Source organism: Actinia tenebrosa, unplaced genomic scaffold (genome assembly GCF_029948245.1).
Source record: "Actinia tenebrosa isolate PJP-AT-01 unplaced genomic scaffold, QUT_ActTen_1.0 PGA_scaffold0__85_contigs__length_37466705, whole genome shotgun sequence".
NCBI lineage: Eukaryota > Metazoa > Cnidaria > Anthozoa > Actiniaria > Actiniidae > Actinia > Actinia tenebrosa.
In genome coordinates, this window is record NW_028292569.1 from 15,541,478 (window position 1) to 15,564,800 (window position 23,323).

General features: G+C 36.9%; 1 protein-coding gene and 1 long non-coding RNA gene across 6 annotated transcripts; one reads left to right on the forward strand and one right to left on the reverse strand.

Moving 5' to 3' along the window:
- LOC116303121 (uncharacterized) lies at window positions 1–22,281 on the reverse strand. Of its 5 annotated transcripts, none has more exons than XM_031712594.2 (3): window positions 22,185–22,281; window positions 1,728–2,872; window positions 1–1,315 (listed from the first exon to the last, which is right to left on the reverse strand). In XM_031712594.2, the coding sequence occupies exons 1-3, from the start codon at window positions 22,264–22,266 to the stop codon at window positions 659–661; spliced, it is 1,884 nt and encodes a 627-aa protein (XP_031568454.2). In that variant the 5' UTR covers window positions 22,267–22,281; the 3' UTR covers window positions 1–658. The 5 variants fall into 5 exon arrangements, with proteins under 5 accessions (XP_031568454.2, XP_031568455.2, XP_031568457.2 ...); XM_031712595.2 differs by lacking the exon at window positions 22,185–22,281 and adding an exon at window positions 17,135–17,598; XM_031712597.2 differs by lacking the exon at window positions 22,185–22,281 and adding an exon at window positions 11,832–12,074.
- On the forward strand, window positions 14,873–19,638 carry LOC116303124 (uncharacterized). Its single transcript, XR_004197917.2, has 3 exons — window positions 14,873–14,961; window positions 15,253–15,742; window positions 18,985–19,638. It is a non-coding gene; the product is annotated as an uncharacterized LOC116303124 (long non-coding RNA).
- Window positions 22,282–23,323: the final 1,042 nt, after the last annotated feature.

Below are 23,323 nucleotides of genomic sequence, written 5' to 3' on the forward strand. Positions count from 1 at the left end.
TTTTTTTTCAGCTTTCTTGATTTATTTCTTAATATCTTTTCGTTTTTATAAATATTTTCTTTAATTACATAATATTCTTATTTTCATTTACTTAAAGTTCATTCAATCCTGTATATAAAACTTATATTTTCTTTAATTTTTTAGCGTATTTATATACATAACACGACGATATTTTTAAGATGGCTTTCCATCTTCGTCATAATAAATTCAGTAGAAAACGAGCTTAAGATCTCTAATCGCACGCGCTAAAACTCACCACACATACCTTGACTTTCAACTTAAAACAAAAAATCCTCACTCATCATTTCTAGAAATGGTTTCTTAGAAATATAATAAATATTACTATAGATAACCTTAAAACTTAAATTAGAAGAATATAGTACCGTAGAATTGATTCCTAACATGAATAGAAATTTAAGTAGATGAATAAAAAAATGGGATTTGAAAAGACTGAGAATTCTACCAGAAATAACTCAACAAAAATAATATCAATATATTATAAATAATATAAAAACAGCAGTTGATATCGACCTTACAGGAAAAGTAAGGGGGTCACTTAGTCCACCATTAAATAAACCCCATCGAATACTCTTCAAATCCCATTCACTTCAGGTTTGAATTATTCTGAATCAGAAAGTTCGAGTTGAGAGTGGCCTACTTAGGATGAGTCATAACCGCGAATATTTGATACACTTTGGCTGTTCCTTTCAGTGCGTTTGTTGCACCGCGTGCTTTCGACGATTGCAGTTTCTGAGGTCAAATCCTCCATCATTGCTACAATGTCACTGTTGCTTCCTTTAACAGAAGCTTCTTGTTTTTCTTCCATTTTCGTGTCTTCCTGGCGTTTTTGAACTACCACACCCTCTAATATCATACCATCAGGTACTACTTCTCTAGATTCTTTCTCCAGGCGCCGTATTTTCTTGATTAAAACAACTTCTAGGCTACTCAAAAGCTTGCGTCTCCATTTTAATTTTTCTTTCTCTAGTTTTTCTCTCGTGTCCTTTAGTTTGCTACAAAGTTCTTCCATACTCATATTCCTACGTGGTCTCTCAGCAACCGAACTAATGTTCTCTAGGCAGGTATTCTTGGAATCATTTTTCAGTTTTTGTGAAATATAATGTAAGAGGATTTCTTTGTAATTGGCTGCTTTACCGTAAGCGTCCAGTTGCAAAGGAGGCAACTCGTCCTGCGTCTTTTCGTTTATTCCTTCCATCTTGTTATTATTCCTGAGCTTGTTCCTAGGGGCCATTTTAATCTTAGTTACTACAACGTCATCGTCATCTCTCTCTGGTTCTGCTTCATTCTTTTCCTCCTGTAATACAAGCAATAGAACAATCATCAGAATAAAGCTCCATTGTCTATAGTAGTTACTCCAGGTCTCATATCACTTAGTGCACCATTATATTATCATAACATACAGGATCCTTTCTAGACAAACTAATTATTACTTTTGTTTTTCATATTGAAGCAAAGCTTATGATGAGGACTGAAATTTCGGCGCTCACGACTGTTTGACATGCATGTGGTTTTGGAGTCTTCTAGAACTTTCTTAGAGTGATTCAGTTCAATTGATATCATATATTACCATTGAAGAAGGTATCTTTGACCCCAAAGAAGTATAAGGGGGAACAGCTGAGACAGGGACACCCTGGAATTTTTTTTAAATGGATAACTCTACTCCATAGTAATAAAATTGAATGAATGGTGACTGAACTCAAACTCACCTCTTTAGGGAGACCATAGGCCTTCATATCATCTGGAGTCATAACTTTTAATAATCCTTCCCCAACGTCTCTTGACATAACATCGGTGGGCATAGACTCTGGGCTCGGTGGCCACCACTTGGCTTCCTCTTTAGCGATATTACTCTTCCCCTCTGTCATTTCTTCGGTTTTGACATCACCCGACTGTGTTGGCCTGTAGATAGAGCCGGTGATTTTCGCTTGGACGTGACGTTGTCGCATCCGAGCTTCGTGTTCTTGTCTTCCTTTTATACCATGTGTGTAAATAGCCGCAATTTTGGGCATACTGTCATGATCGATAGCAACCCCTCCATTGATTTTTAAGTTCAAAAACAACCCTCTCTTGGTGATGACTGTTGTATCACATGAATCAAAGTCTCTGGTCTCTTGCTTAATATGTCCATTAAATGTATTGTTCCTTGAATATCCGACTCCTTGCGAAGTAGAGGGTCCTTTATGGGCCTTGAAGCTCATATAATCATCTGTATCTATATAACAATTGCCATCTTCGTCGATAACTTTTTTCGAATCCTTGACTCGGACAAGTCCACTAAAGCTAGATTGGTGCGCTGAATTTGAAGGAAAACTATTTACAAATGGCGTATTCGTGTTATTTTGATGGTAGTTTTTTGCGCCTACCCGCTGTGAATCGCTAATAACATTCACGCGATTCGTGTCGGAAGGCGTTGTAAGTTCCAAGTTCTGTAGCACTTGATTATAAACCCATTCCTTTTTTCTAGAAATGCTTTGCTTTATGAGTGCCATCTGAAAGTCGGCCTCTGATATTTCTTCCTTTCCTTGAAAGAAAGACTCGAAGCATCTTTTCTTCGCCGCTTCAGGCTTGAAGTAAACATCATCAGTGCGAGCTCGTTTCATGGCAAGTCCCAGGTTTGATTTTCCTGTGAAATCTCCGTTGAAAGAGCTCAAAGGGTTGTTCCTAAATCGTTTGCTGTTATCTGTAACTGGTGATATATGAAGTGGCGAATTCTCGTGGAAAGGAAACGTGGTACGAGGAAAGACCATGTCTGTACGACCGAAACTCGAAAGTGTCTTTATAATGGGATAGCTTTCTTCTGTCTCCCGTTTTGGTTCAGACTGAAGCTTGGCTGTTGGTACTTCTAAAATACCTGAGGAAAAAAGGAAGTAAAAAAAACATGGTGAGATTTCGGCACGTATTTTCTATACACTGGCAATCGATCGTATCGGTGTGTTTCATCATTCTCATGACAAACAGAAGGCCAATTCTAATCTGTTTCTTTCTTCAACAATTTGCAAAGAACCCTGAAACAGAACTTGAAATTATACAAACATATACACGAAATTGTACAAAAATATGTAATGGATTTTGGTCTTCACCGTTCACATCGACTGCTTTATAGTGATTTGAAGTAAAGCCGCCGGTAAAATCACAAAGAAGCCCTTCGAAATATTTCTGTTTGATTTTTCTTCCACTCGATAGACTTACTTTCTATTCGATGCCCAATGAGCCAAATTTGAAAAACGAGTCTAATATTTCAAAGTCTTTTTCGCGAGCAGTGCTGTTAATCCTATGGCTATGATGTTCTGCGATGAATGGATCGACCGGCCGAGATCATTTGTATACATAACCAGTGGCTATTGTCAAAACAATCAGATGCTATTTCGCGCTAGTCACGTTCCTGATACGGACGCGTGACGAGCAAACCTGCGTACGTGATATACGTGATGCTATGTAAGCGCTCGCTAACAACCTCAAGAACAATTTAAAAATGATCTACTTGTTCCTGTCATCATTAAAAGTTGGCTATTACCATGGAAGATTCGAATCAAGGGATACTCAAAATCTAAATTCCCGAAATATCGCGAAAGCCCATTTTGATCATGTGTTTCGCGTGTACGAGATGGAATATAATATTGCCCTATATTTGATATCCACTTCATATGTCAATAGCATGTCAATCTCAAGCACAGTTCAACATATGGAGCATACAGATCCCAAAAATAACATCCGAAACTCCTTTTTTTTCTCCCAAGATTGTATCAACTTCACCGGCAACTTAGGTGCCGAGGAACGATCGTAAAAATCCCGGCGAGTGATAGAATTCCGAGTCATTCGCACTCATGCGATTCTCATCGAAATATTCATTTCCCCAGCGGATGTGTATAGTCGTTTGAAATTGGGTAATAGAAGCAGATGCTGGTGTAGAATCTAATGTGAATCTATCCAATGTTTTGATGGAAGCGAAAATTATATATTTGCAACACCTCGGGATAATTTACTTCCCTTTTGCTACTGCCGAGATAACCGCACCCTCGACAAAACCTAACACGTATCGACAGATAAATCCAGCATTTTGTGTGTGTTTACATCTAGATTTCAGTCATAAACAACAAGAATCTTATCTCTGTGTGAAAATGGGCTTTGATTGTTGTTTTTCAGTTTCCAAAGAATTATCACTCACGTAGGGGTCGGTTCGACTTTGAGAAAAAGCGACAGGTGTTTGGTATAAACGAGATCGCATCTTACCCACTTATCAGGCGACTTATGAATAGGTAAATCTTATTGGATGCTGTATTTGCAATCCAACCGTTCACTAAAATCCTTTCTTCCTGGTTTAGCTCATAATTTGTTTTTGTCCTTGCATCCCCACTATCCTAGATCATCATATTCCATCTTATTTGGATAAATATTTTCTGAGCCCTGTAAAAAAGATAAAAAACCAACCCCCCTATTATATTTCTAATTATAACAGAACTCTATTTATACATCCACTTAGAAATGAAAATGAAAAAAAAAGGAACCCGCTGAAATTAACATATCTAAATCTGTATAATTTTGTTAATAACGCCACGCAAGACAAGACTCTGGTTGTTCTATTTCAGTCTGATTATGATGAATAGATAGTTCTCTAACGCACGTATAAGGCTACGACTGGTCCACTTCCTATATAACATTTCTCGTGCCAAGCTACACAAGAAATCTCTAGGACTGCTGTTTTCCATATGCTATATAATCTTATTAGAATGGCCGTGGTTGTTCTCATTGTGTGATCAAACGTTTCACACATCTTGCCCTACTTGGACCTCATTACATTCAATAATGATTTTCGGTATTTACTTTCACACCTTTTTTAAAAGACTTTAACACCTTTGCGATGACTTCGATCGAAAACTAGTTCGCGATTATTAGCTTTTCTATAGTCCACCCGTTAATCAGTCTCTAAAAAGAAAGGAAATAACAAATATAGAAAGCAATCAACATCGCTACTAGTGCGTGAAGAGTGAAAGCGGTCAACTGCATTGAAAACAACGCAGTAACGCCACGTAAGATAACCAAACCGTAACGCCATGTAAGACAACCAACGCGAAAAGTCACCCACGTGGAGTACTGAACTAACTTATCTAAGTATAGAAACATGTATTCCGTCCTGGCAATGCTTGCGTCATATCGAAACACGTTCATATACCCCTGACTATATATAGCTAGGGGAACAGTCTTCCATGCAATGTTTACCCTTTTTAACCTATCTTTTTAAAGCTGAAGCTAACTGGTTGAGATAGTCTAAAAAGATATAACTAGCTAAAAACTAGTGTGAGCTGCGTCGGTGTTTCTAATGAAACAGTAATGATGAAAAGGTAAACTATACACCGTGAAAAGATGAAAAAACTTACTGACGTTTCGGACGCTAGTCCTTCGTCGGAGTAAAAGAGAAAGAAGTGGTAGAAAGGAGTGTTGAGATAGTCTACTAACTATATATGGTTGAGTGACCCTCCAGGTGTCATTATACTAGAATTGCTATCCCAAGGGTCTCACCCCAGGGGAGAAGCATGTTGATCCACACGTCTTGTCATAGATCGGTACCAGGGTGAAACAAGTACGAGCAACACGCGATACTAAAATAGAGGGGGAAAATTATGATGGATTATTGCGATACCATTTTTTCCTTTGTCTTATATTATACTAGGTGTGCCGTAGATATAGATCTTATTTTCTAGCCGTAGCTAACTTTTGACTCTTTCGTGTTACCAATGAGCCGTAGAACAAAGCTAACATAGTGAACATTTCGAAACCGACTTCTTTGAGTGAGATGGCGCCTTGCGGAAAAAAAGCCAGACATGACAGTTGTTTCGTTTAGAGATCTAGTCACGATATCAAACCTGGTCTATATAACCATTATCATCACTACCAACACCATCATCATCGTCATTAGTCATTTGAATGAAAACAAATCACTGGTAGTACTGGGTTACCAACTTAGTATAGTATTACCGAGATATATAGTGCTCGTTTGATTAGGTTTACGCTCATTATTACACGTTTCTTCGTGCCACTGATGGAAACAAAGTTACGACTTTTGAAGGCGGGCGGAACAATTAGAAATTGACAAGCAATTTTAGCTGTCTCTCTTCCCAATTAAGGAAGCTAGGTAATGACTTATTTCTGACATCAACTGAAGTATCTATCTGTTGGATGCCGATTGGCGCACGCGACAGGTACGCCACTCAAAATCCAACACGGAATCGGAAAACGTCCCTCTTTGGAAAATGTCAGTTCAGACTAAAACTCTCAAAGAAGAAAAAACAGCGTTCAATAGTTTGAAGGTTGAAGCGCTCAGGAGCTTAAAAAATTCCGTGTCACGGTACGGAATTAAATGTCTCTTATGATCATCTCTGATAGTGATGTAATACAAGAAAAGAGCCTTTCTGATATTGGATTGACCAACTTTTCTTTAAATTGACAATAAATCTAGGAGCTGAAAGCCTTAGATCAACAAGGATGTCAAACTCGAAAGGGGACTTTGGGTTCCTCGGTGTCAAAGTGGCAGACTACAATAATTGCGTGCAGACCTAGGTATTGAAGTTTGTGGGTTAAGCTAATGGTTGATACTAAAGCTGATACCCCCTCTGGCGTACATGCACTTGTTTACTGAGGAGAAGATGCTCTCCATGCTTAGTCCAGTTTGCGTTGATTTACATTGGGATCTCTCGGAATAATAATAATGATCCCACTCGTAATGGATTCGAAAAACATAAATTAGTCTTCCTGAAGTATATAAATGCTTTTCGATACTGCACGAAAGCAAAAATGTTCGACAAAATGACCCCTTTTGGGATATAAGGCTCACGCCTTGGTTGTGTTCAAGATATATACGAGCTTTACTAGAAGAGAAAGTCTAAAACGATTTCTAAACCGAAAACTTGTGATCTTTTATGCATTATCATAATTATTTTCTCCTAACAAAATGCTCCCCATAGATAAAGCATAAATTAAACGCACTTCAATTAGTTAATAAGTAGGAATAAAATGAAATAAAAAACACAGAAACCTCTACCAACACCTTCTTGCTAACAAATTCTATCAGGGGTGTCATTTCATGACTTAATGTTCTTTTTTAATTCCATCTTTTAATGTCTTTCGCTTTGCTCTCAACAGTTCCTTGTTCCGTGACTGATCAATGAGCTGTCAACAAAATCGCTCTTTTCAAGCTCATTAAACATTCATGATCATTTCTCTTTGAATGAGAGTATAGAACCATTGGAGTCCCCCCAAAAACTGGCACCTTGGTGTAAAATGAACGTGTGATGGCACCACTCCTTTAGTGAAAGACTGACTCCCTGGACAAAAACCAAGGACCTCGTCAAAAAAGTAGCAAGGAAAGTTCAATAAACTTGATTGAGTGCGAGGTGTGTGGAAAGAAAAGAACGAAAATATATGGGATAATCTTTTGTCAAAGTTACAATGGCCGAAACAATGTTGTTGAGGACCAAACACACGAGAAACATTAACACGTTAATAAGTGGGACAGACATTAGCACGGAACTGTGTGAGCTTCCCCTCCTCGCTAAAATAAATAATCCTTAATCTACAAAGAATCTATCACTAACTTGCTATCTATATCAGTCGATATCATTAGCTATGAACTTTCTTTTACTGGGGAAAGCATAGTTTTCAAAACTACGACCGCAACCTGAACACCCTGCTTGGAAGAAAACCCCTCAGTTATTTTTACTCGAAGTTTTTCAGCTCGCCTAGAAATCCTCAGTAATGACATTGAGAAAAGGATTAGGATATTCTAGAGGCCGAGCAAAAATGTGTTACCTTTTCGGTTTGTCTTATTCTGAGTTACTCTTCTCACTCGGATACGCTTTGCTCTTCTCTCCTGTTGGACAATCCAAGCCTCCCTGCTCATCTTTCGTCCTAACATTTTTCCTACTGTGAAATCTTTTTCACCTAAAGCCGGCGTTGTTCTGTTGTCAACGGTGTCGTGTGTAAGACCGTACTCCTAGTTATCTTTCACTTCTATATACCAAAATACCTCATTCCCAATAGCCAATAGGATTACAGCACTTGGAATACAAATAGACTAGTTCTTTGCGTGCACTGTCCGGAGATATGACAGTCACTAACATATCAGATCACCTGCTATGACTGTTCAAACACGCGCACACGAAACCCAAAAAAATCGACTACTGGGCAATACTAAACGGGTACCTAGACGGATCGATGGTCGATGGGTGGCAGAACTGTTTGGTTTTAAATAGAATGGATTAATAACTACAACTACGGGATTTACGAGGCGGAGAAAAATTAGCACTCGAATGAGTGACTGTTGTTGTTTATAGCATATCATTAATATCCGTTCTTTGTGGCTGAACAGTTTTGTCACTTTTTATTGTGTTCGGTTTTAGTAAAGTATTAATCAATTAAATTAACTCCTTTTTTGAAATGGTATTTTGTTCACACGTAAATTGTGGAGCTTTCGTGCAGAAATTTATTTTAATAGATAGCTTCCGGGAAGACGAGGACTTATGACTTTTGGTCAAGTCTTATCTATGGAATCTTCAGATTTCTCGTTTTACTTTATTATTTACCGGTAAAATCTACTGGGATGGGCTGTGACCGGCACGGCAATCCGTACGGTGACTTGATAATATTTTCACGTTTGATTTAGTCAATGTGTCAACAGATAATTCAAAACAGGAGCAAACAACGTAAAGAATGAGTGATAGCATCTAGAATATTTGTTATTCATCTCTTGATATGGCTTCATTCAATTCGTGCATTTCTATAATTTCTGAAGAGAACTAGAAAAAGAACGAAAAAAATTGAAAGGGTGAAAAAAAGAAGAAAGAAATGATATCATATGGCCGATGCACTTTCTTTCTTCAAAGATAATCTATCAATCGTAGTGTCACTTTTCACGCCATCTGTTATACCTTGCCACTGATTATTGTCTAACAAACACTTTTTTATTTGCTCTAATAATCATCACCCAACTACGTGGGACTCTGTTTTATTTTCTATTATTTCTTTTCTGAAAGGATCAGTTAAAAATTTACTACCAGTAATCATTCGTTGTCCCAGCACTTCCGTGATTACCCTTTGAAAAACATTTATGTTACGTGGAGAGATCTTGTTTGATGTGGGCGACAGCTATTCTTCTTTCGTCACGGCATACTGCAACTTTCGACAAATGTAGCTAAACTTATTTTGTTAAATAAACGTGTTTTCCCTCGTAACCAGATCCAGTTAACATTCCTGTCAGGTTGGCCGCCAATATTCCTGGTATCAGTTTTGGACAGTATTTTGACGGTTTTCTTTTTACAATAAACTGAGCTTTGCCTCCAGCAATTCGTCGACAGTTTACCTAGAGCTTAATGCTTGCCAGATTTTGGAGAGAGAAAATCCAGACAAGCGTAGTGATAAAGTCTCCAAGAACCATGTTGAACCGCTTTTGCTTTATTAATTACTGCCTGAAATAATAAAACTTTGCACCTTCTTTTGGTGTTCATATAACTTAATTTTCTTCTTTCCTCTTAACGATTCTGTCAGCGTTTAGGGAACACATACATACATAGCCAAGTATTTTTATTGTCATGTCCCGACTTTGTGAAGCATTATTAAATGTCGAGATAAATGATGACCATATTTTTTAACCGAAACACTCCAAGGCTTTTAAGATATGACGTTTGTAGTGAGTGTCTTGTCTCTGTTTGTTGTCAGATCCCCTTTTTTATATAATCTGCGCTTTTCAATTTTAAGATTAGAATGTTCTCGAATATATTTGCGATTTTAACACCATTTCCTCGGGTTTCCTGCTTTTCGGTTCTTTTCTCTCTCCTATTATATTTTTTAAACTTTGTTCCGTTTCAGTTTATTTTATTTCTATTCCTTTTCTTCCCGTTTTCGTTCCTCTTGTTGTCTTTCCTTTTCTACTCTTATTTTCATTTTTCCTTTACTTTCTTTTTTATTCCCTATCTTGATATTCCAGCTTATAAGAGAGATTACTTCAGCGACAACTATGAACTCACCCCAGGCCTAACGCTTCTCGCCAAGCTGCAGCAGCCCTGGAGGGAGTAACATTTTAGAGGGGGAGGGGAGAAAAAGATTTTTTTGTACAATCAGACATTTTGAAGATCGACAACATGCCACACGTACTGAACTTCAGTTCCTGAATCCAATTTACATGTTTAAACATACAACCAAAGAGGAAACGTTTCGACGTTCCTTTGACCTTGCACATTTTGTTGATTTTGAACGTAAATCAAGAGAATACAAACGATTAATGGAATAAAAGAACCTCAAATGTTAGTAAGTCTAGCAGTAACCTCAAGAAGATTAGTAATGACACGGGGAAAAAAGAAACGGCCACCACTACAAAAGGAATGGTAGGATCTCATTAGATTCAGTTCTATTGTGAATACATAATTATATCCCCTGGGGGTGACCATGGGGGTTGGGTTCTAGTTCTGCTGCTGCAAGTCGGCGAGACTAACAGGTTCTAGATCCACGGATTTATTAAAGATTTCCTATCTAAACTACAAATTTATTCAATACTGCTGTGATACTGCTCAGTCTCTTATTTTTATTCCAATAGTTATTTTAACACATTATCATAAATGGCTAGTTTCAAATCTGATTTATGACGTCGATTTGCACTCACCGCTTTGACAAAGAAATAACAGATCGACTATAATCCTCGAAAAGGGTTTGCGTTTTCCTCAATCGTTTTACATACACTTTTGTTACTTTTGTGAAATAAGGAATAAAAGCAACAAAAAAGAAAAGAAAGAAAAGAAAACGGTGACGATATATTCTGGCTACGTGTGGATATTACACCCTGCTGGTAAGATGAAAAATGGTGAACGACAACGCGAAACCGATCGACCAAAAATTTGCTAAAAAAAGGGAAAAAAACTCCTGAAAACCAACCAGCCTTAATCTGGCAACACGTCGTACTGGTTATGTTTGCACACGTGGATCAGCAATGTATTCGTTACAGTACTCAACACAGTATACAGGCGACGGTATTTCTTTTAAATATCTACATTATCTCATCCAGTAGCACAAAAATTTCCATCTCAACTCTTTGGTAAAATCGAATGAACGAGAAAGACGCGCACACACCATTGCTTCACTGAGTAAAAATATATACCTTATATATTCATTAATATACAGACTAGTCATTTCGTGGTTTATATTAATTACTCATATAGAACGCTGTTCCAAACGGGATATATTTAACGCTTGGTGGTTGTTTAAAATTGAGCAAAAGCAGATCAGTTATATTTTTCGAGGATATTTCTAGACAAAATATTTTAATTGCTTGGCGAATTGAAATAAAATCTGACCCCGAGGAAGGAGTTTCTTTAAGCAGATTAAATCTTCGTATTTCGCAATTATAAAAAAAATAACTCACTCCACACAAAAGGATGTATAAGAATAACTTGTGTCCAACACAGCGTCATTCTCAGTCAAGGTTGATTTTAAAACTAAACTAGAATAAAATAAATCTCTTTAATTCAGTGTCTAGTCTAGCGACACTAGGACACCTCTAGGGACAGCTTTTCCTCGCTACCACTACATTCAATACTGATTCTATGCACACAACACTCCAGACTCACACGTTGGTTTTTATCGCAGGGAGAAAAATTTTAAATCTGATTGATTTATGGTAAAAACACGGAGAAACAACTTTCATTATCACTATATTGTAAGAGTACTATGAACTCATGAACGCACGTGTGAACCGGCACGTCACATTAAGAGTACGGTTATCTGAACAAAATATAACGTTCAATACTTTTTAAATAATTTTCATATACCTTTTTCCCTTTGAATCGAAGGATAATGATATTTGTGCTCCAGTTTTGCTGAGAAAATGTTTCAATTTCCCTAGGCAGATGAAATAGTCGGTCTAGTCTGGCTGTGCCGGCTGAAGATGAATATTCTTGACAAAGCAAACCAATAGTATAAGCCTCGTTGTGAGCCTTATAAATTAGACACGACAATCCTATGACGTTATTCAACAGGAAACTTCGAACCACAAGTTTGTGGGTGTACGTGCAAGTATTTCGCGATATTGCTCTAATATTTTGACACGATCATTTGAAAAAAAATAATAACTTGGTGTCATTTTGGTGTCATGTTTAAATCAAAGCTACAAAGCGCTCGTTAAGCAAAGTGTCTGATAGAAAAACTCTCTTAAAAAGTCTTTTTATCTATTTGGTTAGTTTTAATAGACCCATGCTATTAGATGAAGCAAGTAGTCATTCACACAGTGATGTGAAAGTTAGAAAATTCACTAAGTGTGGCTCAACATTTCCATAGTAACCGTTTTAGTATCGTTGTGCAGCTGTCAGAAAGGACGTTGTTTGAAAGAGCGTTACCATGACAGCATACTTTCCTCTACTCTCAGTTGCTCCAAGGTTTATTGATAACCATGGTAACGAAATTTGGCAGGCACTGCTGTCAACTTTGAAGGACAGCTGGAACTGTTTGGAAGTGATGACATCATACTTGTGACTTTTCCTTGTGACCTCTAACTTCCAAATAGACACAAAAAGTCTGTCCAAATAAGTACATTGTTTATAAGAAAAGAAAAATTACATAGACTTCTCGTGATGGATTAGAACTTAGTGATCAAAGATGCTTATGGTATTGAGTATATGTTTACCGTCACGTCCCAAAACTTTACCCAAACCAAACTGAGGCACCACAAACGCAGACGCGACTCTGATAATATTCAATTAATAGCGACAATCATTGTCTGGAAAACAGTGGAATGTAAACACCGATGTCTGATTAAAACTGACAGACAATCAATTTCGTCCCTGCAGGGTAAGAATCTATACGGTTATCACGTTCTCTTGTCTCTTCTTTGTTCACCGGATCGATATAAAGTCTAGATAATTTTAATCAAACGACAGCACCTAAACTGAACTTAAAGTTCAAGTTCAACTTTTTGTAGCTCTTTTTTTTGGCAAACATCGTTAATCCCAGCTCTTATTTAGTTCGATTTTGTCATCATACGTGCATGCCCCTAACACCCTTGGACTATATCTTCTCTGATTGTCCTTGTTGAAACCAGTACTGCCAGTATTGTCCTGGCTGCCAGATTCTTATAATTAGTACCAGCTGGGCCAGTTGACTGTTATAGAAAAACCAGGGTCAACCAATCAATCAGATTCAAGAATTCTATCAAAAGATGAGGTTGAGCCACTGTATTTTTACACCCCTCCCCCCAGGCTAAGGGCCCTTGGGGTATGTATTGATCTTGAGTAGCCCCTCACAAGATATACCATTGTCCACCAGGGTAAAAGTCAACGCATGCAAAATTCGAGGTGAAGGAAAAAATGGACATCCTAAATATGTAAATATTTATACTATGGAAATGGAATAAAGATTATAATTACGAAAAAAAAATTTTCTATATATATATATATATATATAATCTATTATACTCTAATCATTTCTAATAAGTAAGTTTCCTAATAGTAGAAAAGGGCGTAGTGTACCTAATATCTAATAGTAGTAGGAAAAGCAGACGTACTCCAATTACAAGGGATCTAGTCTTGCTACAAAGAAACTTGTCCTTGTCTTATTAGAACGTTTGATGATTATTTCATCAAGCGATACGTAGCACTGATTAATATTAATAGTCTACTGAACAACGAAACTGGAATAGCCATACGTGCTAAACGATGTATAGAGGCTTTGCGCCGTCACGTGATGGCAGGCATGACAGGAGGCAGGAACAAAGTGAATCTGGTCTAATCTGATATTTACATGAAAAAGAATTCAGTTTCCCAGGGAAAAAAGACTGTATTGTTGTGCCCTCTGTCATGGCTGCCATCACGCTGGCGATGGTGCAAAGCCTTTATTGCAAGAGTTATGAAGCCATGGCAGGGAGATAAGCGATACGAGTTAAATAAAGCACGATTTTCGTGCATGTCATCACAGGATGTATACAACAATAACCGTGCTTTGACTTAGATCAACCCATTCGTTTCATTTGTTTCAATACAATTTAAAGGTATCTTAAGTACTTTCACACTCAAACTGAATCAGTGCTAGGAGGGTTGATTTTCTTTCATGATAAATACGTGTACAAATTTGCCTTGTCCTTAAATAAACTAATTCCTGTCAGCAACATTTGAACGCATTATCTTAGGCCTTCAAACATGTCAAGGAATACAATTTGCCTGCCATTGTCCGAGGTTTTTTGATAAATCATGCAACTCAATGACATCTTTTCTTTGGACGTTCAGAATTTAGGAGCGTGCTTTGGGACATGACTTTATTGCGGATATAGCACTTATGGGGACATTTGGTGTCATGATAACTATGATATACATAGAGAATTTAAAATATTAAATATATTTATCATGGATATTTTAGATAGGGCTAATGACTATGGTTGTCTCATATATTGATGTGCTTCGAGTCACGGCTGTGATCATAAAACAAAGTCAGGGATCTATATTTATGCTGTAAATGCTGCGGTCTTCGCTGTAAAGCCGATAAAGAAAACGTTTTTTGATCCGATCTGAGAGGAGAAATCGCGCGCGCCTTCCCATTCAACGTATATTAGCGGGTCTATTTTGACTAGAAAATAAAAGTCTTGAAATCTTACTGTCTTTCAGAAGATTTTTCTTTTAGGATAAATCTACCCTGGTTGAGCATTTCTTATAGAAATTAATAGCGCCAGGAACTCAAATGACGGACAACTATAAGTTTCGCATTCTATGGCTGTGGCAGACACTCAAGGGTCCTCAAGCCCAATTACTTAGTAAAAGAGCAAATGTACAAACTGTAGTCCTAATATTTTTGTTAGATTCGTGTGAAACTATTTTTTGAATTGTTTCCATACATACAGAAGTAGTACATATCCAAGTAGTTGCTTGCTCTCCTTGTTGCGCTGCTTTTGTGCTGATGCAACGCGGGGCCTACATGGTATGTTCAGATCATAATTTATATTTTTATATTTCTATTTCAGTTTCTAATGCGCGTGTGAGCATCTTCCCATGTAACACGCGCAATATAAGTATTAAATTATTATTATTATTATTAAATTATTATTATTATTAGTCTGCAGATTTGCAAACATACGTTTTTTCATACTTTTGGCCTACCACCAAAAGAACTATAACGATGAGAAATTGTCTCAAATATTGAATACAAGCGCCGGTTTGAGGCATTTTCTTAAACCATGTGTTTATTGTTCTTTCTATGTCTATCACATAGCACTGAATGGATGAATTCACAACGCCCCTAAGAAGTTGTTATATAGATGGCCCTTTAAGTAACAGGCACAGGAAAAAGACGGTAAACAAACCCAAATCATAGCCTATCTTTAAGCACTAACATGATTTATTATGATTATAAAATGAATAAAGAATAGGGTCCACATGCAGATCGTGGTGCCGTTTTTGCTCATATCCTGTCCGCTAGCCACAAAAATGACTAGAAGCATCGAAGAAGAACGAATATGCCCGGACGCGGGGCGTCCTACAGAGAGAAGAGAACGCCAAAACATTCTCAGTTCGCTTTCAAGGCATGTCATTTTGATCGTTATTTGTTTAAACCGTACGATGATAAGCTTGCAGTGAAACAAAGACAATTGCTTGTGGGTGACGAGTAAACTTCGAAAACGGGAAGTAACTGGCGAGGATCATGAGCCTACTGTAGACCCCTAAATTTCCATGTGCGCACGGCAAACTGTAGTGAAGAAACGGTGAGATCACTTAGAAAAAAGGCTGAAAAGATTTTAAATCGAGAAAGAAATGTCCGTTTTGTCGACTGGTCTTATTAATGGCATACATGCATGTGTCCTACAGAGTACAAGCCATTTCCTTTATTTTTTTTTTATGTCGCTTAATGGAGACACATAGCAGGAGGTTCCACGTTATCACCTCCACAGACACCATTATCGCTGAACGACACCCAACGATACGTGATCACAGAAACTGAACTTAAAACACATACAAATGTGAAGGCAAACAAGCTAAATTACAAAATAATGAGAGAAAATTTATTACTTCCTCGGTTTTTTCTTTCAGCTGTGATATTTTTAGGTAGTTTAAGGGCTGTATAGAACAAGACTTCCTAATTACGTTCAAATACTGTCGTAATTAAATAGGAAAACTAACTTGACACTTACTATTATCATCGTATATAATGAATGGTTCTGCTCGGCAAGGTAGGGTTCCAAATCCCCTATAGTAAATCCAGTTAAATTCAACGAGAACATCGATCTGAAGCATCACGTTTTGAAGAAAAACCACGTCATCCATCACCAACCACTTCAGGTCTTACTTTTAGTATTTTTGACAATTTGCTTAGCTTTTGGTAGGAAATTAAACAATATGGCTTTCAAAAATGCGTCCATAGTATATTTGAATTCAAATTTATATTCACTATTAGATACCGTTCCTGAGGCTTTCTCTTCAAAACAACAGGCACCTATTTCCGCTTCTTTCAATGACGATTGTTCAAGCCAAATTTTTATCATATTTATTTTCTAAGTGTGTAATTATCAAGAGGCTTTGACGATCTCTTTTTAGGCTGTTACCAGAGCAATATATTCGGATCTCGGCGGATTCAGTACTAACTTTCAGTAAAATCGTTATTGGATTTTCGTTTAAGTTTAACCAGTCAGTGTGGGAGGAATATATACGTATAGCTGCATTCTTTACTGGCTAAACAAGCTCGTGGACAACCAACACTTAAGGTCTCACCCACTCTTTTAAAATAACCTTTCCAACGCAGGCTAAAGTTCAAAACTTATTACGAAATTTCGAGAGAGATTCCTTTTTCAGTAAAGATGTAGTAATAATGTACAAGAAAAATAGTGGGGGCTTTCAAAACCTAGGGCTTTCCTTGTTGACTGCTCTTTTAACCTGGTATTTTTCCAAAAATATATATATAAAGACCACGTTCAGGAGCAACTTCTGAAACTACCCTAGAATATAATCTTTATATTATTATTTCTTATTTCAAACTGGTAGTCCTGGTAGATAGAATACGATATGATTAACACCTTTCATCATCATGATTTATAGTTGAAACATGGATGACCCAAACATGGATTATATTAAATATGATTTCAAAGTTCTAATAAACTTACCTGAATTTAGTTCGTGTTCTCGGACTGTCCCATCTGTTTGTTTAATATCTGTTATACTGTTAGCCGTTTCCATTTTGTCAAACTGCTATGCTCCTTCCATCATTAAGATTATCACAGACCAAATATAATTCGCTAAAATGGTTCCTTGCGTGGTCTAGTAACATACTAGTAATATGAATGGAAATCCACTAGAGCTCATGAGGATACAAAAGATCAGGAGAATAATAAACTATCGTGATTAAACCTGAAATTACAATGAACAGCTCAGTCCAGTTCGGCCGTCATGGTAGTCCTCATTCATTTAAAACCGTAAAAACTTTACCGGCATCAAATTGGAAATTTTTAGCTAGAAGTATTTTAAATGTACTCCTTCTGGCAATGGTTAAAATATCTAGGATATAATGATGATGGTTCCCTATGGGGAAACGATGAACCTATTGCGAACTGAACCTATAAACACTGGTTAACTTATGCGAGACCTTGTACGTGATCTCATAGAAAACACCGCTGACCGCAGAACTGCAGATTGCAAACAAAAATCGTAAAGGTTTCTTTGGATTTAGCGAAAATTTACATGTTTTTAAAATTTTGGCTTAAAAATACAAGGAATTTAGATCTGTGGTTATAATTACGACTCTCTATCGACATCAAATTCTCAGAATTGGGAAGTTCGTTTGTGTGTTTTGACACTTGCCGAAATTAATTTATGCGCGTTGCTTGGACGGATCATACACAGTCACGTACCAGTTATCACTTTAGTCATTCAATCCAAATACAAATCTTCATTCTTATTTGTACAAATTGTTATTGTTTTTATATAACGTTTTATCGGAAACCAGTCCAGTACCAAGTTTTTCTTTGGACAATTCACCGTCGTTAATCCCGACCACCCCCACCAACACCGTATTTATTTTCTACTTTTCTATTTTTTTCATTTCTATTTTTGTTCAGTTTGCCTCCAATGTAAACTGAATTAGAGACAGCCTATTAGAACCAATATCTGTCAGTTTCTATAATATTGAATCATTAATTATTTAGGATTTCATGTTTAAAACTTTTTCGAATAACGTCGTTAATCCCGACCATCCCCACCCACACCGTATTTTTTTTCTACTTTTTAATTTTTTAATTGTCTATTTTTGTTCAGTTTACCTCCAATGTAAACGGAATTAGCGACAGCCTATTAGAACCAATATCTGTCAGTTTCTATAATATTGAATCATTAATTATTTAGGATTTCATGTTTAAAACTTTTTCGAATAACGTCGTTAATCCCGACCATCCCCACCCACACCGTATTTTTTTTCTACTTTTTAATTTTTTAATTGTCTATTTTTGTTCAGTTTACCTCCAATGTAAACGGAATTAGCGACAGCCTATTAGAACCAATATCTGTCAGTTTCTATAATATTGAATCATTAATTATTTAGGATTTCATGTTTAAAACTTTTTCGAATAACGTCGTTAATCCCGACCATCCCCACCCACACCGTATTTTTTTTCTACTTTTTAATTTTTTAATTGTCTATTTTTGTTCAGTTTACCTCCAATGTAAACGGAATTAGCGACAGCCTATTAGAACCAATATCTGTCAGTTTCTATAATATTGAATCATTAATTATTTAGGATTTCATGTTAACTTAGCTTCGAATAAAGACCGAGGGATGGAGGGAGGGCAATTCACAGTCGTTAATGCGGACCACCCCCACCCACACCGTATTTATTGTCTATTCAGAATGACGACTGTAGAGTAGGGTAAATTTTGACATTTTCTTCCCTATAACCTATAACGAATTCTGATATTTTTATCGTGACAGATTTAACGAATTCTGATATTTTTATCGTGACAGATTTAAGCAAGAAATCTAATTGTCAACCTACTGAAGAATTAAAAGTCTTTTTGCGAAAGCTGATGTTTCATACCGAAGAGGCAATGATAACCACAGAATGCACCTAAACGAAATGATAACCATAACATTTCCTTAATTATTGGAGCGCTGAAAAGACCCCACTCCGTATATCAAAACAAGGAAGATATTACAAATTCTGTTTTACTTCGTAAGTGGCAGTAAAGCTTGAGGTTTGCTATCCAGTCATTTGATCCGGGAGGCTAAAGTAATTTATTGAATTTGGTCTGGCGGTTCATGCAAAATGCCCCAACTAAATCAGTTATCAACAATATCAAACGCACGTAATTTTTTTATCATGCTGGACGATTATGAACTGATCATTGTTGTGCATGCTGTGGGAACAATTAGAATTCAGGATTAGGTTTTCAAGTTTTTACTTAAAGACTTGATATCCTATCAACACAACTGGCGCAGATTCATTAATAATTACTATACTATATTGAGTCGATGCCAGACATATGTGCTTATTTCATCATTAAACAAATTGAAATGTGTTAGATACATGCATTAAAATATCAATTTGAAATAACAGTTATTAGTTTCTTAGTTATTTTCATGAATTATGAATTTTTCACCTGTCTTTAGTGGAAATAAAGTTCCTGGTTTGTCTGTAACTCTCGTCAGAATGAAAAATCCTTCAACAAATATATCGTATTATACCACGTCTTATTTGTAGAAAGTTATCTGGTGAATGAATCATTTTTTCAAACGCACAAGTTGTTTTATTTTCTTTGTCAAGTTGGCCATGGGGGCTGAAAACGGCTTTATCGGAGCTATCAAAGTGCGTCGGTCGGAACACTGTTATGGGTTAATTCATGACTGATTTTACCATATCTCTGCATGGAAGCTATAAACTAAAAGTCACTGACCATGTTTTTTCCTAACTTTATCTGTGTGATGCATCGCATTGGGTTTATCAATATAACATTAATTTAGTTTTCCAATTCATGAATACCAGTATGACATCGATATCAATAAAGATTACTATGGAGGTTCGGTTGGGGTGGGGTTGGGTTGAATGAGGTGGGGACGCGATTAACTCTTTTCAACACAAGGTGTTTTGTTCTTAACATAAAGTGAAGAAACTGAGGGACTCAGACCTAATATTACTGAATACTTTCCCGTATGAACAGAAGTAAAACAGCCCGAGTTTTTTACCTTTCCCGGCTTTCCTGTCCCAAGCCCCCGCGACAAGAGAGCCTGGCTGCACAGCCAAAAGATTAAAAAGACTAACAAAACCGAAATCACCGGCTTTGTCTTTTGGGTTTACTTCGTTCAGACTCAGAAGAAAAAATAAAAACGGAACGTAGGAAAATAAAGACGAAATTCGACATCTTTCTTTGAATCTGTGATGTAATTCGTATTTTCTTGTTAGCCTATCGAATCCTAAAATAACTCAGTATGCAAAGTGTCCAGATGAGACTGCTTACTACTCGTATCAGTAGAATTATGTATGACAACTGAGGACGTGATGTGTGTATACCGTGACCGTTTTGTGTCGATACTTTCATTTGGATGAAAAGTGAATCCATGTGCTCCGGCTGGTTCAACGGATATCCCCAAATCCCTATCGTCATCTTCATAACTGAATTCTGCTTTATTATCTTTCCTGTACCAAAGAGAAAGGCAAGGAACTGGTCCAGACTTATATGACACACCCACCAAAAGTAAAGATCCTACGTGAAGGATATCCTACTTGGAAATCCCTAGGAATCGCGGGCGCAAGGACCGCGGACCACCCTAAAAAGTGGGAAGTGGGGGGGGGGGGGGGGGGGGGGGGGGGAAGATAGGGAAATACAAGAGACTATAGTATGGGGAAAGGTAAAGTGGGAAAGCTATAGCCCCCCAGCGCCCTCACCCCTTCCCGCCCCGTTTTGCAGTCTCTTGGGCAATACTTACATAAGGTCCGCCGATTATGAGTTGTGCGCCTGAAGCAATTTTGACTCTATGGTTACTTTTGAGATACCGAAGACACGCCCTGAGACATGAATTAATGGATTCGTCTAACGTTATCTATACAATGCTATCTTTATCCATGTATCTGTCTATATTTTTGCAGCATTTTGACCATTTTTATTCACCCAGTTTTCCAGCACTTCTTGTTATCTTGATTCAAGACATAGAAAACTAAATACCTAGTTCTATTATCACTATTCTCTATGATTAACCGTGCTATATTTCATAGCCAAGGACCAGTCAACCAGATATTATGTTCCAGACACACGCGTCGACTTAAATATGCAAAGGCTTTTTATTCATAGAAGGCTTATCTGCAGGCAGACTTGCAGGAATTGATTTATGCCAGTCACGTAGTAAGGTTTAACAAGTGCTTTCTTACGCAGACTCGTGCTAAGCTGGAAAGACGGGGGGGATCAGTATAACAAAAAAGTTTCTAACTTTCAGACAGGACAAATATATTGAAAAAATGTCTCCATCCCTTTCAAAACTAAATTTTCTTGAAATAACTACAAAAGTAAGTTTGATAGACAATATCATTAATGAAAATTGGAATGCATTTTGGCAGGCTATTTTCTTGAAATAACTACAAAACTAACTAAATTTGCTTGACCATATCATTATCAGTAAAATTTAGAACTGATGACGAGCTGTGGTTCAGTTTAAGGCCCCCTTTAATGTAATCAATCATGTAACTAGAGTAGAAAAATTGTTTAGGAGAGTTACATACAAGATAACGATTAAATTGCCTTTTAGTATCAGGCCTATTAACTATACAGATTGATTGCTTTACAAATACATTCATTTGTGATGATTCATTGAACAAACATTTTAAAAACCTTCACAGACAGGTGTATGAACAGTACTGAATTATTCAGAATCAGTATTTCAGTTTGTCTTCGATCTATCTTTTCGTGAATTAAAATAAAGATATTTTCAAATAAAACTTTAATTTTACTGACTGATTATTCAACTTGTGAGTTAGTGATTTTAAAATTTAACGTCAAAGATGTCGTTGGCCGGCCCTGGAATGAGTTCAGTAAAGTGCTTTGCAGATGTAGAGATTTTCACAAGATTTTAGATTTTGAATTTCTAACCTCAGGCTGATGTGGATTTAAGAAAGATATCAAGTGAAACATGGAATTATATTTAAAACCTAGTCTTTCCCTAATTATAATACTTACATTTAAAGTCTTGGTCCTTTGTTGTTAGGTTTTCCTCCATAAACTGAATGGTGTTGGAATGTTCTCCTGTTGAAGTATCCATAAGAGAAGAATCCTCAGATAATTTGTTTAGCACAGGCTACAAACCCCCGTTAACACTGTATTTTTGTTTAAGTTTCAGGACAAAAACGCCACTGACTTTCTCTAGCAGCATGCGATATTTACAGTCTAGTTATTTCTATTGCGCCATTGCTTATGTTATTAAAAAACCGTTGCTTCCGAAAAAAATGTTTTTTGTTTTTTAACCCCAAAGACAAGAGAAAATAGACAGCTTTACTCTCTGATAAGCCGGCTCATGCCTCAAGAGACTTAATATTCTTAAAAACGGAGAGACAGAGGTGAAGTAGAAAATAAATAGCCGTGAACGGAAAGAACTGAACCAAGTGCGCTTACTTTCTGAGGAGTTGAGGAAGCAAAAGGAAATGTTCAATATTTAGAGACAAAACATTTCAGGGGAGTAGATGAAAGTAGAATCATTTGCATAAGCAGAAGCACTGACAATCCTGGGTCTTAGACAGCTGATGGCAACTAACATGACTGCAAGCACGTGCACAGCCAACCACGATCAAATCTTCACAGTAGCTAGGTTCCCATACAATAATTGAGATGTTTTGAGAAAGCGACTGAAATAACTGATACATCAAAGCTTTGATGAAGATATATATTTCCTGGTCTTATCACCTTCTTAGAGAATGGTCGTGGATAAGTACACGTTTTTACACGCCCTCCTCTCCTCTTGCACTGATCCGCATGACAGATACTTAACATTTTAGTAATTTATGGTAAAATTAAAAATTTCATGCCTCCCTTTCATTCTACTTTTAATAGGATTTTTCGTGTGTTTTCGTGTCAGTACTTTTCTAAGACCAACCGCTTTTTTTCCAAAATGTACTTCCAAATTATATTTAGTATGGATTTTCAGATGGAGCATGCGTAGTAAAGCATGTCAAAGCTAGCTGCTATATTGAGCATATGGCAGGAATTTGTTGGCACTTTGTTTTGGGGACTTCAGTGAGCTAGCCCTTGATGAATATTTCGTCCTAACGTCGGTGATTTTAAAGCTGTCTGAGTGACACTGAATCACAATCCTACGGCAATCT